Genomic DNA, 16,084 nt, shown 5'->3' on the forward strand with positions numbered 1-16,084 from the left:
CAACACCAATAACGTCTGTAGTAACAGCAGTAACTGCAGCCACCCCTCAAAGGTTAATGTAAACAACATGACCAGCATACGTCAAGCTAGCAGTGAGTGATACTTTATCTTAAATGGCCTGGTTTTCAATGAGGAATCTATTGACGTTGGTTGAAAACATAAACCACCGGAGGAACGTTACATGCGAGGAGGTTATGCAGATCAGACAGGGTTATCAATGTTTGTAAGGTCAGGAATCCTCAAACCAGGAAGAGGAAAGGTTCAATATTTGAAACTCACACACCATTTTATTTCTCCGTCTCTCAGTGAGAAATCCTTTCACTCTCTTCCTTCTTTAACAACCACAATTGTGTGTGTATCTGACATTCTCTCTCTCACACACACTTTCATGCAAGCTGATTCTGCCACTAACTCTCATCCCTCCAATATACATCTCAAATGTGTACCATGATAATAAATCCTGATGCAAGGTCTCGATCCGAAACGCTGACAATCTCTTGGCCTCCGCAGATGCTCTTTATCCTTCTGAATTCCACCAGCAGTTTTTTTGTCCAGATTTCAGCACCTGTGGTGCCTTTTGTCTCTATATACATTAACAATGACTATCCCACTACACTCATTCTAACCATTGTCTCTCACCCCATCAAAAACTGATGAAGGCATTTTAATTCAATTGACATAGCATATTGTTAACAATTTTTATTCTTCAATTCCTTAGTCTTAATTAAACAGGAGACTGCATTGGAATAATTATGCAGGTGTGACTGCAGAACACAAGATCAATGCAATTTGCACCTGAATGTAATTTGCACCTGAATGCAATTTGCACCTTTATGGCCATGCGCTGCCTCAATGGAAGATTACATTCTTGTGCGGTCCTTGAATATTTCTCTTGTATGATTAATGTGCATCATTAACATTGCTAATGATTTTTATTCTTTGGCTCCTTAGTCTTGTTTCATTGGAATAATTATGCAGGTGTGATCGCAGAACACACGGGATGAATTAATTTACATATGAATGCAATTTGCATCTTTATGGTCCACGACTGTAAAGTCTGATCCTTGTGTGATCATTGAGCATGTCGCTGGAACATTTAATGGGATTTTTCAATTAAGAATAGGATAGCCATTGGTGCTCTACGCAGCCATTCCATGTCAAGAGCCCACTTTGAGTAACTGCTGCATTATGGAAACAGGCGGCAGAATACAATCAAGGTCATCAGAACCAGCTTGCTTTTTTAGACACTCCTGGGTCACTATTATTTAACATTGACAATAACAGTGAATGATGCAGATGCGTGAATAATTATGATGGGATCTTACTCTAGGAGGTCATGTGTTCTTAACAATCTTTCAGTTTTATGGAGTGGCACCTCCATGAAACTGATCTCGTAAACAAGAGACACTACTTATTGAGTTAATGTACCTTTGGAAATGAGGGAATGATTTTCATTTACAAGATGCCATATATCAGAATGTTCTTGCCGGTTGGTTAAAGTTTATCAGATTCTCAGAAGTAGAGAGATAGATATCTCTGTACAAAGTACATTTTCTTTTTCTTTCAAAGCAGCCTCATGAAAGCACCAGGGCTGTGAATGGCTTTCAGAGCATGACTCTTGGACCTAAATGTCAGCAGGACAAAGGAGCTGGTTATTGACCTTAGGAAGCGAGGTGGATTATACACACCCTTCAGCATCAATGGTGCCAAAGTGGAGATGGTCAAGAGCTTCATGTTCCTAGGTGAAAATATCACCAATAATTTGTCCAGGACTAACAAGCCATGGCCAAGAAAGCACACCTATGCCTCAGGAGACTAAGGAAGTTCAGCAGTGACCACCAGGTGGTGCCGACGATGGCTGCCTCGCCAATGGCCTGTCATCTTTTTCTTTCCTTGTTGTTTTTTGTTTGTTGTAAGATGTATGTTTTAGTATACTTTTAGATTTGTATTATGTGGGGGGTGGTGGGGGAAACTTTTTTTCTCTTTCCTCGACGGAGAAGCAACTTTTTCCATGTTGTATCTCCATCCGCACTGCGGTCTAACATCGTGGAGCTGGCAGCCTCTTGCAGGGGACATACTTTGACATCTCCAACCGCGGGAGCCTACAGACTTGCCATTATGGAACTTGCGATCTCTTTGTCAGGGAACGACTTCAGGAGCCCAACCACGGGAGCCTGCGGACTTTAACATCATGGAGCTCGCAGTCCCTTGGTTAGGGACCGACTTCGGGAGCTCCAAGCCACAACCTCGACCGCCCCAATCGCGGGAACTTCGATTGCCCCGACGCGGGAGCTGGGGGCAACAGGAGTTTCGATCGCCCCAACTGCGGATGGTTCGACTCCCCCGACCGTGGGAGAAAAAGGAGGAAAGAAGATAAGACTTTATTGCCTTCCATCACAGTGAGGAATGTGGAGGAGACGCTGTGGTGGATGTTTATGTCAAATTTTATATAGTGGTGTGTCTTGTTGCTTTTCTGGTATGACTGTATGACAAATCAAATTCCTCATATGTTGCAAAACATACTTGGCTAATAAATTACGATTATCATTATGATTTCTCCAATTACTTTTAAACATCCACTCCAGAAAGCACACCACTGCCTCTACTTCCTCAGGACACCAAGGACCTTCAGCATGTCTCCAATGACTTTTACAGATGCACTACAGAAAGCATCCCATTAGGATGCATCACTACTTGGTTTGGTAACAGTTCTGCCTGAGACCACTAAAAATTGCAGAGTTGTGAATGCAGCCATCCATCACATAAACCAGCATCCTCAGGAAAGCAACCAACATAACCTAGGGCCATTTTCATACCAATCATTCCTTCTTCTCCCCTCTCCCATCTGGCAGAAGATACAACGGCTTGAAAACTGTTGTTAGACGACTGCATGGTCGTCCCACAAGTTAGAGTGTGGTCCTGATCTTCCAACCTACCTCATTGCAGACTCTACACTGTTTTTTCTAATCTGCACTTTCTTTGCAACGATAACACTATAATGCTGAAACACCAAATTCTGAATGCTGTACATTTCTCTGTTGTTATTAGACGACTAATCTAGTGTGTTCTTGTAGTAGTGCCTGTTGTTCTTGTGTGTGGCTTAATTGTACTCACCTGTCGTACGATGTGATTTGACTGGACAGCACACAAAGAAAGCTTTTCCTGGTAACTTTAGGACATGTGACAATAATAAACAATATACTTAGATAGTTTTATCAACTAAGTAGATTGAAATGCAACGTTAACTTGCAATTTATACACTGACTAATATTGTAGATATATTATAATGTCCACCAATAATGAAAATATATTATCCCCCGCGTTATAAATATAATTATCGCCATTGTTTTCAAGACGTGTTTGACCAAATAAGTTAAGAAAATGCTGACGAATTTTGTGGAGTTGTTGCGCATGTTTTCAGTGGGCTTGTTGTGAACTAAATCCAAGTGTGCCTCATGCAATTGTAACTTTGAGTGAAACAGTAACTTTACTTTCCGCCGGCCACATTCTTCACTTGTTGTCAATTCCTCTCACTTTCCCAACCTCCTCCCAACCAACCAACAAACAAACAAACAACGGTGCGTGTTTCCTAACGTTTCACTCATTGCAAGCTGCTGTTTACCGTGCCGGTGGAGGTCCCTGGGGTGGTCCACTCTGCCTTCCCGGAGCTGGGCGCCAGGTGGCCGTGGCCATGGCCATGGCCATGCCCCGCTCGGGAGGCAGGTCTCCAATAGCGACGGTAAACAAGCTGCATCTGTCTCCATGCAGCGAGTTCTCGCCGCCGATGGTCGGGAGAGTTTGCTATTCCCGGTGAAATCACGGCCACCGCTGCCTACCTGCCCACCTGCCTATCTGCCCACCTGCCTATCTGCCTACCTGCTTACCTGCATACCTGCATACCTGCCCAACTGCCCACCTGCCTATCTGCCTACCTGCTTACCTGCATACCTGCCTACCTGCCCGCCTCCCCGCCTCTCTGAGGTTGCAGCCCAGCAGGATGGCTGACTTTAACAGGACCACTTCGGCCGGTTACCGCTTGGCGGAGGCGCCGACGGTCGCTGACTTTGTCCCCCCGGGGCCGGGCAAGGGCAAGGGCAAGGGCAATGGCAAGGCGGCGGGTGGAGTCCGCACGGCCCCGGGCAAGGCCGGGCAGCACGGTCCCGGAGGGCAGGACCTGGTGAGACGCGACCAGGTGTGGAGGGAGTTCGTGCGGGCGGAGCGGCGAGGGGCCAGGCAGTGGTGAGTCTCCTCCCCCCATCAACTTTCTTGTTGTGAGTTAGATGTGGCCCTTGTGGCTAAAGGGATCAGGGGGTATGGAGAGAGGGCAGGTACAGGTTACTGAGCTGGATGATCAGCCATGATCATATTGAATGGCGGTGCAGGCTCGAAGGGCCGAATGGCCTCCTCCTGCATCTATGTGTCTATGTTTCTATGAAAGTAAGTTTTGTGGAGGGGGGGAAAGGAGCAAGGCGTTGCATGAACCAGCGTCTGTGGAAGGAAAGGAATGGTCGCGACGCTACATCAGTGTGCACTGAGTCTGAGTGAGCCGAAAGGCAGGAGAGTCCCGATTATATGTCAACTCAACCCCTTTCTCATTCATTGCCGTCCCCTCTCCTCTGCCACGCACGGTGAGAGCAAACGCAAACTGGTGCAACACCTCGCATTGCCCTGCCATGGGTCGACGAGTTGTTGCCTCGCAGCGCCGGAGACTGGCAGAGCAGAGCAGAGGCGCGGGTTCGACCCTGACTGTGGGTACACTGTGTGGCACTTTCACGTTCTCCCTGTGATTACATTGCAAAGACGTGCAGGATTGTAACTTAATTGGCTTCTGTAAACTGCCTCTAGTGTGTGTCGCGAAAGTGGTCCAACCTGAGTTTGGGTGATTGATGGTCGGTGTGGACTCGGTGGGTCGGACTGTTTCCACGTTGTATCTCTGAACTAAAATCTAATGGTATAAACCACTGAGCGCTCCAACATCAGATAACCCTTATTCACCTCCTTCCCTCTCACCTCTGAAAGGCGTGGAGCTTCCAAATTATTTCCCTTCACCCCCACACGGTGTTCTGTTTCCCTCCCCCTATTAATTCCATCCACTTCTCACCCACAATCTTTTAGCCAAGACCATCATCTATTACAACACCTAGGTCTGGCTAACAATACAATACAATACAATATATCTTTATTGTCATTGTACAACGAGATTGGGCCCCTTCTTTCGCCCACTTCCTCTTTATCCAGACCATCTCCCCTGGTATTCTCAATCTTGATACAGGGTTTCGATCAAAAACCCGACAGTTCCTTTCGTCAGCAATCTGTTTTTTCTTTACTCCAGATTCCAGCATCTGCATTATTTTGTATCTCCCAGTTTTGTATAAGTTATTGGGCTGGATTTTGCCTTGCAGCAATTCAAGAAGGTAGTGACTCACCAGGATCTCTGAATCAATTAGGGGGTGAGCAGTAAAAGCTGGGCTTGCCAGCGGTGCTGTTATCCCAGAGTGAATCTTTAAAAAAATACTTTGAATGGGAACTAGAGGGCTGTAAGTATTAATGGTAAGAATAACGTATGTTATATTTTATAACATGATTTAAATATATATTTTTTAAATTAGATGTCTTTAATGTACTTTTATAACCTAAGCTAAAGTGCTGGTAAGTGTTTGGATTTCCAAAGGTTCAGCAACTGTGCAGAAACCCAACCTTGTGTGTCAAGCCTGCTGACTATGGAAAATATTTGTGTCATGGAAAATTCTTGTGGAGCATTTATGGGGGCCCATTATACCATATGGTCCCATGTTCCACACCATTAATATTATGATGTATTATAATGTATTCATATATTATTGATTACCATTAATGTTGGGAAATCATCACTGACTGGAAAGCCAACCGCCCTAGCTACACGCTGTAGTTGCCAAAGCAGATTGGGCATCCTGTTGAGAGTGGCTCACGTCTGACACCCTTAAGTCTTCCCTCCTCTATCCACTTGCTGGGATGAATGTTGCAACAACTCTCAAGGAGATGGACAATATCCTGGTTGATGCAGCCTGTTTCATTGGCACCTCTGCCACCGCTTTGAACGTTTCTGTCACCAGTATGGCGTGACTGCAGTGGTACCAGCTATAAAATGCACTGCAATTACCCACGCGAGGTACTCAACAGCCTCTTCCCAAACCTGCAACAAATTTGAAAATTGACATGGATTCACCATTATTTCCGATCCCCTTGAAGGAGCAGATATCATCCTCCTTGGAAATATATTACTGGCCCGTCATTGCTGCTGTGTGTGTCCTGTTGCTTCCTTCCCCATAGCACTGTGGGAGTCCCTTTACCTGAAGGGCTGCAGCAATTCAAGAAGGTGGTGACTCACCACTTTCTCTCACACAATTAGGGATGAGCAATAAAAGCCAGTGGTGCTATTGTCCCAAACTGAATCTTTAACAATTGTTTTCAATGGGGATTGCAGGGCTGTAAGGATAAGGAATACCGTATGTTGTATTTTATGTTTTTGAAATTCTTAGAGGATTGGACAGGGTAGATGCAGGAAAAATGTTCCCGGTGTTGGGGGAGTCCACAACCAGGAGTCACAGTTTAAGAATAAGGGGTAGGTAGGCCATTTAGGACTGAGATGAGGAAAAACTTTTTCTCGCCAGAGTTGTGAATCTGTGGAATTCTCTGCCACAGAAGGTAGTGGAGGCCAATTCACTAGATGTTTTCAAGAGATAGTTAGATTTAACTCTTAGGGCTAAGGGAATCAAGGGATTATGGGAAAAAAGCAGGAACGGGGTACTGATTTTGGATGATCAGTCATGATCATATTGAATGGCTCGAAGGGCCGAATGGCCTATTCCTGCAACTATGTTTCTATGAATGCCTTTAATTTTGTATGTCTTTAATGTACTTTTAAAGCTGATTTAATTGCTTTGCTGTATTAGTTTTTAAATGTTTCTATTCACAATAACATTCAGAAACATTGAAGGACTGTGGCTGGTTTAGAACTGAGATGAGGAAAAACTTTTTCAGTCAGAGAGTTGTGAATCTGTGGAATTCTCTGCCTCAAAAGGCAGTGGAGGCCAATTCTCTGAATGCATTCAAGAGGGAGCTGGATAGAGCTCTTAAGGATAGCAGAGTCAGGGGGTATGGGGAGAAGGCAGGAACGGGGTACTGATTGAGAATGATCAGCCATGATCACCGAAGGGCCGAATGGCCTCCTCCTGCATCTATTGTCTATTGGCACGAGTTTGCCTTTTGTCAATGGTTTTCAGAAAGGGGGTTGTGGGAGGTTTATTCTTTTGTGTTCAATTCCCCCTTTAAATCTTTTGAGGTCCAATTGTGGCTGAGGGCTCATGACTCAGCTTAAAGACTATCTGAGTCAGTGAAGTTGGCCTTCTGCATCCTGAGTTCAGGAGAATGGGGAAACGGAGCCATGATTTTGAGTAGCAGACCCCATTCGGGAAAACTGAGCCTTTAAAAATTATCATTAAAATAATTTTTGCTAGGGGAGGAATTTTACATTGAATCTCTTTATTTCCTTTTCAGAAGAGAAATTCAGCACAATTATTTGGGGCATTGTACTGGCTGTTTGATAGAACTATATACATTGGTATTAGTTTATTATTGTCATGTGTACTGAGATGCAGGGAAAAGCTTTTGTTTGCGTGCTATCCGGTCACACCAAATCATACTATACTTGAGTACAATTAAGCTATACACAAGCACAACAGGCAGTGCAAAGAGAAAAATACCAGACTGCAGAATAAATTTACAGCATTGTAGCATGACAGTTACGAAAAGAAAGTCCAACGTTCGCAATGAGGTAGGTTGGAAGATCGGGACTACACTCTAGCTTATGGGAAAACCATTCAATATTCTGATAACAGTGAGGAAGTAGCTGTGACTGAATCTGGTGGTATGTGCTTTCAAGTTTTGTATCTTCTGGCTGCTGGAAGAGAGAAAAGGGAATGATGGGTGAAAAAGGTCCTTGGTTATGTCGGCTGCCTTCCCAAGGCAGTGTGAAATTTACATGGAGTCGATGGTGGTGAGACTGGTCTGTGTAAAGGACTGGACTACATCCACAATTGTTTGCAATCTTTTGTGGTCTTCGGCAAACCAAGCAATCCAACAGTATACTTTCTACAGTGCATCAGTATAAGTTGTTAAGAGTTTAGTTTAGAGATGCTGCCCCTCTGGCTTCCTCCAAGTGCTCGTTTCCTCCCAAATCCAAAAGACATGCGGGTTTGTAAGTTAAAGGACCTCTGTAAATTGACTCTAGTGTGTAAACAGTGGATGAGAAAGTGGGATAATGTAGAACTGGTGAGAAAAGATGTTCGATGGTTGGTATTGACCCGCTGGGACAAAAGGGCTGTTTCCATGCTGTATCTCTAAACTAAACTGACTCCAAGAGTTTGGAAATGAGTTTGATTGGAATTATGGTGTTAAATGCTGAGCTATGGTCAATAAATAGGAGTCTGTGGGTGTTATCTAGATGTTACAAAGGTGCATGAAGGCCCAGGGTATTGCTGTCTGCTGTAGAGACTGGCTGTAGTGGATCAAGGCAGTCTGGGAGGCTGGAGTTGATGTGCACCATGATGAAGCACAATGAAGAACATAGGATGAGAAATGGACCATTTAATCCCTCCACAATGTTACTCTGTGCTGTGATACTGTGGCTGATCTGATTTATTCCATGTACCTAACTTTCCCCAAATAACATTCTTGGAGCCAAAATTATGAGTTCAACAAATACTAGTCTTTAGCGATAGCAAGTTCAGACTTTTATAGTTGGATTGGATTGTTTCCAAATTTTCAATAATTGGATTGTTTCCAAATTTCACTCCTGAAAGGCCAGCTCTAATATTTAGATTGCCTCTCCTATGCTTTGACTCACTAACCAAAATAAATAATTTCTGTACTTCCACCCAATGTCTTGAAAGTTTCCATTAAATCACTTATTCACCATCTAAATTGAATGGAAAACAATCTAAGCTCAAGTCATCTTTCTGAATAATTTAACTTGGATTCCTACTCCTCTGCGCTTTTGCACCAAATCTTCAGATTTTTCCTGTTTAATGTTATACTTTTTGTCATACAGATTCTCCATCTGTGCAACATTAACCCAAAGTACATAACTTGAACTGTTTGAAAGATATAAAAAATAAAACCAACTGGTTGATCAAGCCCATTTCAGGCTATCGTTTTGCCAGTAATTCCTCTTTGCCTTTATGTCGCTATCTATGAATCACCTGGCAAATAGTAGAGAAAAAACCCAGGAAATAATTCTTTTGATAACTAATTAAGACCACTCAAAGACACGAGAGTGACTAGAAGACGAACCTACTAATATTCCAGCTGCCCTCTGATCATGCTACTTACAATCCAGAACTCATTCAGCTGTTTTTTAAAAATGTTTGCAGTGCAAACATCTTGGTAATGCTTTCACATTGCCCCTTAAAAGTTCTAAAATAGAATTTTTCTAACCCCAATTAAGTCTGGTTTGCATACTGATGTGGCTATCTATCTGTATAAACCAGTGACAGTTTTATTTGTACTCCCAATGTAGAGGCATGTTCTGCAGGGTTGATTAGTGGGAATAATGGTGTTTGTCTGGAGCCTCATGCTGGCACATGGATGTCTCCTGGGTGAACTTGCATTGGGTATATGAATTAATGAAAAAGATTTGAGGGGTGTGACCAAATTCCTGATAAAGTCTTCTGGCAGAGTGGATATCACCTCCTGAATGTAAACTTGTAAAATCTCACCTCGTATCACAAAATATATTACTGAGTAGTTGTCAAATGGAATTATAGGCCATAAATCTGCATGATCTAATGTCAACACAGCTTTTGTTGGTTTACACTGCCACACAGGTGTTTCTTTTGTTTTTTTTACACCATGCTATGATGAATATCAACTTAATACATAGCTTTTTTTCATTATGCAATGCAGAGTGTTTTCATAATGGTCGAATTCACTCTGGTAACAACATCTGAATGTACTATTTGTATTGTTATATGATATCATTAAACTTCATAATTCATTGTGAATTTGCATGGTGTGTGCCTCCAATTACCAAAAGATTCCTTCCTTGTGTTGCTGTACGGGTTCCTATGATTGAGAGAATGTGATCTTTAGGTTTTATTGCAAACTATTGTATTTTATGCAAATAGATTCTAATTTTAACCTACTCTTCTTTTGCTTGGATATCGTTGATACAGATTTTTCTCATTACCTCTCTCTTTACGAAGAAAGCTAACATCTTAACGAAGTAACATGTGTTTTGCTAATGGCATATACAATAAGTCTTTGCCATCTGCGATAATGTTTTACCCTTTGTCTTACTAGGGAAAGCAAGTGGGATTTTCTTAAAGATTACGATGCCAAGGTAAGGACTGCAACTAATCTGTGACAATTTGTAGTACGAAAGCTATAAATTATTTTCCATAAATTTGCTTCTGTTGCAATTTCAATTGCACTATATTTGTGCTGATAAGGTATTCCCATTCTTGGGAATCTTAAGTGGGATAACATAGAACAAGTGTGACCAGGTGATTAGTGGTCAGTGTGGGCTCAGTGGGCTGAAGGATCTCTTTCTCTCTCTGTGGTGACCTGCATGGTTGGGGACTGTTCCATGTTGAATGACTATGAAAATTGAGGAGCATGTAATTGGTGAAATTATCTCATTTTAATTCTTCTTAAACTCCGTTTTCACAGCTCTTCTCATCTTACAGTAACTCCAATGAACCTTCCTTGTGATGTCTCAGCATAATAGTTAGACTAGTATTCTACCCATTCTAGGCTCACCAGGCTCTCCCTTTACTCACCAGTCCATGGAAGAACTTAAAACTGTTCCAATGCAGCGATACTTTGGCTTACTGTATAAGCTCTGCACTATACAGAATCAACTCTGATGGATATGGTCCAACAAACAGATCACACAAAAAAACAGTTGTAAAGTATTATTATTTTACCATTATGTGTAAGAAATGTAGTGAATTTTATTTCAACCTTTTTTTTTCCAGGGTGCATTAAAAATACATGAACCTCTTCCAGAGTACGTGCCTGTGTTCTCTAACAATATTCCAAACACTGCAAACCGGACATTTGGCAGCAGGATGGACACTCGTCTTGGTCAAGCATTAATAAGGATGGATTATCAGCTTCAGAGAGACAACCGAAAGAAAAAACTGGACAATGAGCTTGTCCAATATTAAACGAAAGCAAAGTTAAATTCCATAAGTCAGGAAAATACTTGAATCAAACCTAGTAGACAGCTGAGTATTAATATTGACTTGGAAAAGGAGTCTGATGGATTGATGAGTCATCTGGCCAGTCACCAGGTAGGAAGGTCTGTTGTGTTCGGGGAGCAGAAAAAGTTGGGGGTTGAATCAGTGAGATTTAGGCACATTGGAAGTGAGAGCTAGAGGGAGACAGGGAAGTCAGGTCACCGAGAGGTTGTAACCTGGGTGTAGTTCCATCATGGGTTTGAATGAGGAATGCAAGTAAGCTAGATCCAGCAGAAAGGCAATTAAAAGATACTTGCTGGGTCCTCATCTCCTTTTAGCTGAAGGGTGTCTGTAAAACTCTGCTATCCACAGTGAAATTTAAGAATGAGATTAAATCTGGAACATGTGCCATAATAATATTGAAATCTCACTGAGAAACCTGTTGATTGTACATTCCAGTCCAGCCGCCCACTCTTACCCAACTCACCGCCAGCTTCATTGTGTTAAGAATTCCCCTCCACAGCCATAAAGAAACTTGAATTTCAAGCAGGCAAACTTTATTCTCCTCAATGCTAATTAGGTTTTCTAATTCTCAGGTTTCAATTGATTTCTTGAAGTAGAATTTAAAAAATGGCATGCAATCAACCACTCTAAATTTTCAGATCAAAATTAAAATGATCAGATCTAACCAGCAACATTTTGTTTAAGGAATAAACAAAATAACATAAATAATAAGTTTCCACAATTGACACAATTAATCTACAATGGGCTTTAGACTTTAGAGACACAGCACAGAATTAGGCCCACCGAGTCCACACTGACCTGCGATCACCCCATACACAAATATTATCCAACACACTAGGGACAATTTACAATTTTTACCAAAGCTAATTAACCTACAAACCTGTACGTCTTTGGAGTGTGGGAGGAAACCGGAGCACCTGGAGAAAACCCATGTAGTCACAGGGAGAATGTACAGACAGCACCCACAGTCAGGATCAAACCCAAGTCTCTGGTGCTGCAAGGCAACTTCTGTGCCACTGAGGCTGATTAACCTCAATGCCTGCATTCTAAGCAACACTTTCCTGCCACAAAGAGCTTTGTTCATCTACCGTTACAGGACTTGTGACTGAAAGTGTACTCTATGCCAACTTCGCGTGTGAATGAGAAAGATGAAGAGGTCCCTACAAAAAATGGAAAATGCAGCTGTGCACATCAGCCTAGAACTACTCTTTGCCAAGCAGTTGATATTTCAGGCTTTATTACATTTTACCCTAAATGAGGAATGAATTGCATTAAATATAGATGTGGTGAGATAAATGTGAATAAATGCAGAATTGCTACATTTTCTGTTTAATTGTCTTTTTATTCAGTTTCTGGCAAGGTAATTTATATTTCTAATAACAATGTTTCATAATTAATTGGCTAACAGCATTATCTTTGCAGATTACACTGATTGGAATCCTCTCTCTTCTCTGCGTCTTATATTAACTAACACTGGGTTGCCAGATGTAGCCGAACAGCGTCAGAATATCTTCAGACACGCTGCCTTTTGTCAAACTATTCTGAATGCCATGGCAGACTAGAGGGATAATATCTATTTAGCTGACTGTGCTTAATTTTAAAGCAGTATCATCATAGATATAAAAATTGTATCCACAAGAGCGAACAAAACAGCTGTTGGCAGTCCCAGACAGGTTGTCCCTGAGTTACCAAAAAAAAACACACGGCTGATGGATCGGCAATCCAGGGAGCATCCATGGACGGAAATGAACAGATGACTTTTCAGACGGAGATACTTCTTCAGATTGATGCCCAAATTATGGACACTTGTAGATACGATTGAGGTCCCATAATATTATTACATTCAAAAGTCCAGGAATGTTAAAGTTCTTGCAAACATAAAACTAATTTCCCCCTCTCAGCTTTCAGCAATTGCTTTTTCTTATCAGTCTTGTTTTCTTTAAGCAATTAATTATAATATTGATGAGGCATGGTTACCAAATTGAATGATTTGTGTATTTTCCAACTAATAGACAAAGTCACTGTGGACACTGGTCTCGCACGTGGTTCGTTACCCAGGGATGGTCTGAATTGGGGTAATAAAGTGCCCCTCTCAGTAACTGGCCAATAGCAGGCACCCCTATTTTCTCAACATTAACATCATATAAGCAGAAATTGATCCTTGTAATACTCAATGTCAGGCCAAATCTGGGATGACAATAATTGAAGGTTGATATCCTGCACCCCAACATATCTAAAATACAAACAACATCGAGGAAAGTGAAAAATAAATGGGCTTGCTCCCTAGCAAGGAAATTATATTTTTCCTCATCTTAAAAATTATTTTATTAAAAGAATAAGAACATCAAAAAGTTGTACGAGTGTGTGCACTGCTAGCCAATAATATCACAGATGAACCTCAATCACTCTCCATCCCAATATCCATGTCCTTTACTAGTATTCAAAAGTATCACATCTGAGCATTCATGCTCAAAGATGCAGAATTCAAAGATTCACAATTCGGTGACCCGTCTCGTATTTTATCCCCTCCATCCCCCCGCCCCAATGGTCTGTGCCTCAAACCTATGCGTCCCACACCTCTAGTTGTGTCCACACCCCACAGTCTGTGTACAACACTTCTCCACCCCCTCCCTGCCCCCAAGTGCTATTCTTAGCAATCCCTTGTGTAATCTTATCATCGGATAACTTTGGTTCTTTTAAACACTCAAATAGGCGTTTAAAAAGAATAATAAACAAGGTGAGATGCAGACAGGGAATTGCAGATACTAGAATCTCGCATAGAACAGAAAGTGCTGGAGTAACTCAGCAGGTCAGGCAGCACCTCTGGAGGAGATCACTGGATCTCGGCTCCAGCTCTTCACCCTTCCACCTCCCTGCTTTCAGTCTGAAGAAGGGTCCCAACCTAAAATGTTGCCTATCCTTTTCCACCCAACATGCTGTCTGACCTACTGAGTTAATCCAGCATTTTATGTTCTTCACAAGGTGAGATGCATAATGTTTGTATATTGTTTAGTTACAGTAACAGCGGATGGCGCTCATTGTTTAGAAAAGGTGCAGAAATATTCTTCTGGCATTGACACGAGATTATAGAGAGACAATTGACGGCAAATGCTAGAATCTGCGGCAAAAAAAAAACTGCTGGCAGAAGTCAGATGGTCGAGCAGCATCTGTAGAGGCAAAGGGGTGGTCAGCACTTTAGATTGAGAACCCCACATCAGGCCTGAGCGTGTAGAGGGAGATAGGCGATATATAGAAGTAAGAGAGGAGGGGTGAGATTCTTTTAATCTTCAGTTGAAAATATTTGAATAAAATATTTTTATCAACTCTCTGGAGTCCAAACAAAACAATGGAATGGTTTTTACAATATTTGCGCAGAAAGCATTTGCTCAGATACTAAAGCAGTGGTATTAATTAAAAACAACGAAATACAGATACTGGTTTACTAACAAGGGCAAAGTGATGAGTAATAGAGGTTCGGGCAGGATTCTCCAGAAATGCTCCCAGACTTGCTGAGTTACTCCAGCAACATCTGTCCTTTCCAGTGGTATGATTTATTTTGCCGTAATGCTCTCAAAAGTTACATTATGTTACGGCCTGGGATAACTTGTATATACATGCTGCAGTAAAACCCACAAAATTATATCCTATTGTTGTTTACCTCTGGAGAGGTGTTTAACTAGTAACTTTCTGAAGAAGGGTATCGTTCCAAAACGTCGCCCATTCCCTTCTCTCTGGAGATGCTGCTTGTCCTGTTGAGTTACTCCAACATTTTGTGTCTATCTTCGGTTTAAACCAGCATCTGCAGTTCCTTCCCACACATAGTGACTTTCTCTATTTATATATCACCTTGTTAAAGCCACATCAGGCTTTCTCCTTGATAAATGAAGTAATTGACCAGAACAGTAGATTCACATCGTGAGTGTACAGAATCATATGAAAGTAACACAATTGCACTTTGTTCAGGTTCCAGTCTGTCTCACTGCACACAAAGTAGGAAAACCTTTATATCCCTGTGAACATTTATTTTACTTAATAAGTCACCATTTCAGTTAATTTTAATTAATGATTATTTTCCATCATTTTTGGAGGATGGTACAGATATTTGCTATCAAAGATGCTGGCTGAAGAAGCAATGAAATGTAGCTGTTGTAGATTAAATTGAATGTTGAATGGGCCGGATCCGGCCATTGGATGTGCATTGAGTGCAAGAGAAAATGCCAGTGGGATTCAAATGAGATGGGCCATGATGAAGGAAATAAAGATTTCTGGTTCACCAGAGTTTCAGGCAAATACTGTAATACAAGTAAAAAAAGGGACAGTGACAGGAAGAGTTCATTTTGTATATTAGGTTGGCTATTAACAGATTAACCATACCACATGAAAGAAACAATGTAGGTCTCACAAAGGGTCTCAACCCGAAACATATTCCTCTTCTCCAGAGATACTGCCTGACCTGCATTTTGTGTCTATCTTCATTGTATTGCATTAGTCACAAGGGGAGAAAATTGCATCATGCAAGTCTTCCCCAGATACCTGACCTACAGGTACCCTGTACATACAAGTAAGTATTTTGGAGACTGATGGGTTGGACTTGGTGGCTGCTGTGAGGGCATTTTCACATGCCTTCTCTTTCTCCACCTCCAACCAGACCTGCAATGTTCGGGGAGCTGGGTTGAGCTAAACAGAGTTGAGAAGGTTCACTCTGTCACTCACTGAGTCAGTGAAGCTGGCTGGTTACTGTTCTTCTCAGGCCTATTTGCTCTCCCATCGCAGCTGTTTCTGTGATCCTTTCCCACACACTGTTCTTGTTAATTTTGAACTTATGAGCAGCTCAGGTAATA

General features: G+C 41.9%; 1 protein-coding gene across 1 annotated transcript; it reads left to right on the forward strand.

Moving 5' to 3' along the window:
* Window positions 1-3,997: 3,997 nt before the first annotated feature.
* Window positions 3,998-12,438, forward strand: cimip5 (ciliary microtubule inner protein 5). The gene is made up of 3 exons (XM_078400107.1): window positions 3,998-4,239; window positions 10,339-10,378; window positions 11,016-12,438. Exons 1-3 carry the CDS (start codon window positions 3,998-4,000, stop codon window positions 11,205-11,207), a joined length of 474 nt encoding a protein of 157 aa, XP_078256233.1. The 3' UTR covers window positions 11,208-12,438.
* Window positions 12,439-16,084: the final 3,646 nt, after the last annotated feature.

Source organism: Rhinoraja longicauda, chromosome 5 (assembly GCF_053455715.1).
Source record: "Rhinoraja longicauda isolate Sanriku21f chromosome 5, sRhiLon1.1, whole genome shotgun sequence".
Taxonomy (NCBI): Eukaryota; Metazoa; Chordata; class Chondrichthyes; order Rajiformes; family Arhynchobatidae; genus Rhinoraja; species Rhinoraja longicauda.

Bases quoted from the DNA above. Each gene is read 5' to 3' on its own strand.
- cimip5 (XM_078400107.1), top strand. From the start codon at position 3,998: ATGGCTGACTTTAACAGGACCACTTCGGCCGGTTACCGCTTGGCGGAG. The intron at 4,240-10,338 runs GTGAGTCTCCTC...TTGTCTTACTAG, and splicing joins CGGCGAGGGGCCAGGCAGTG to GGAAAGCAAGTGGGATTTTC. The intron at 10,379-11,015 runs GTAAGGACTGCA...TTTTTTTTCCAG, and splicing joins TTAAAGATTACGATGCCAAG to GGTGCATTAAAAATACATGA.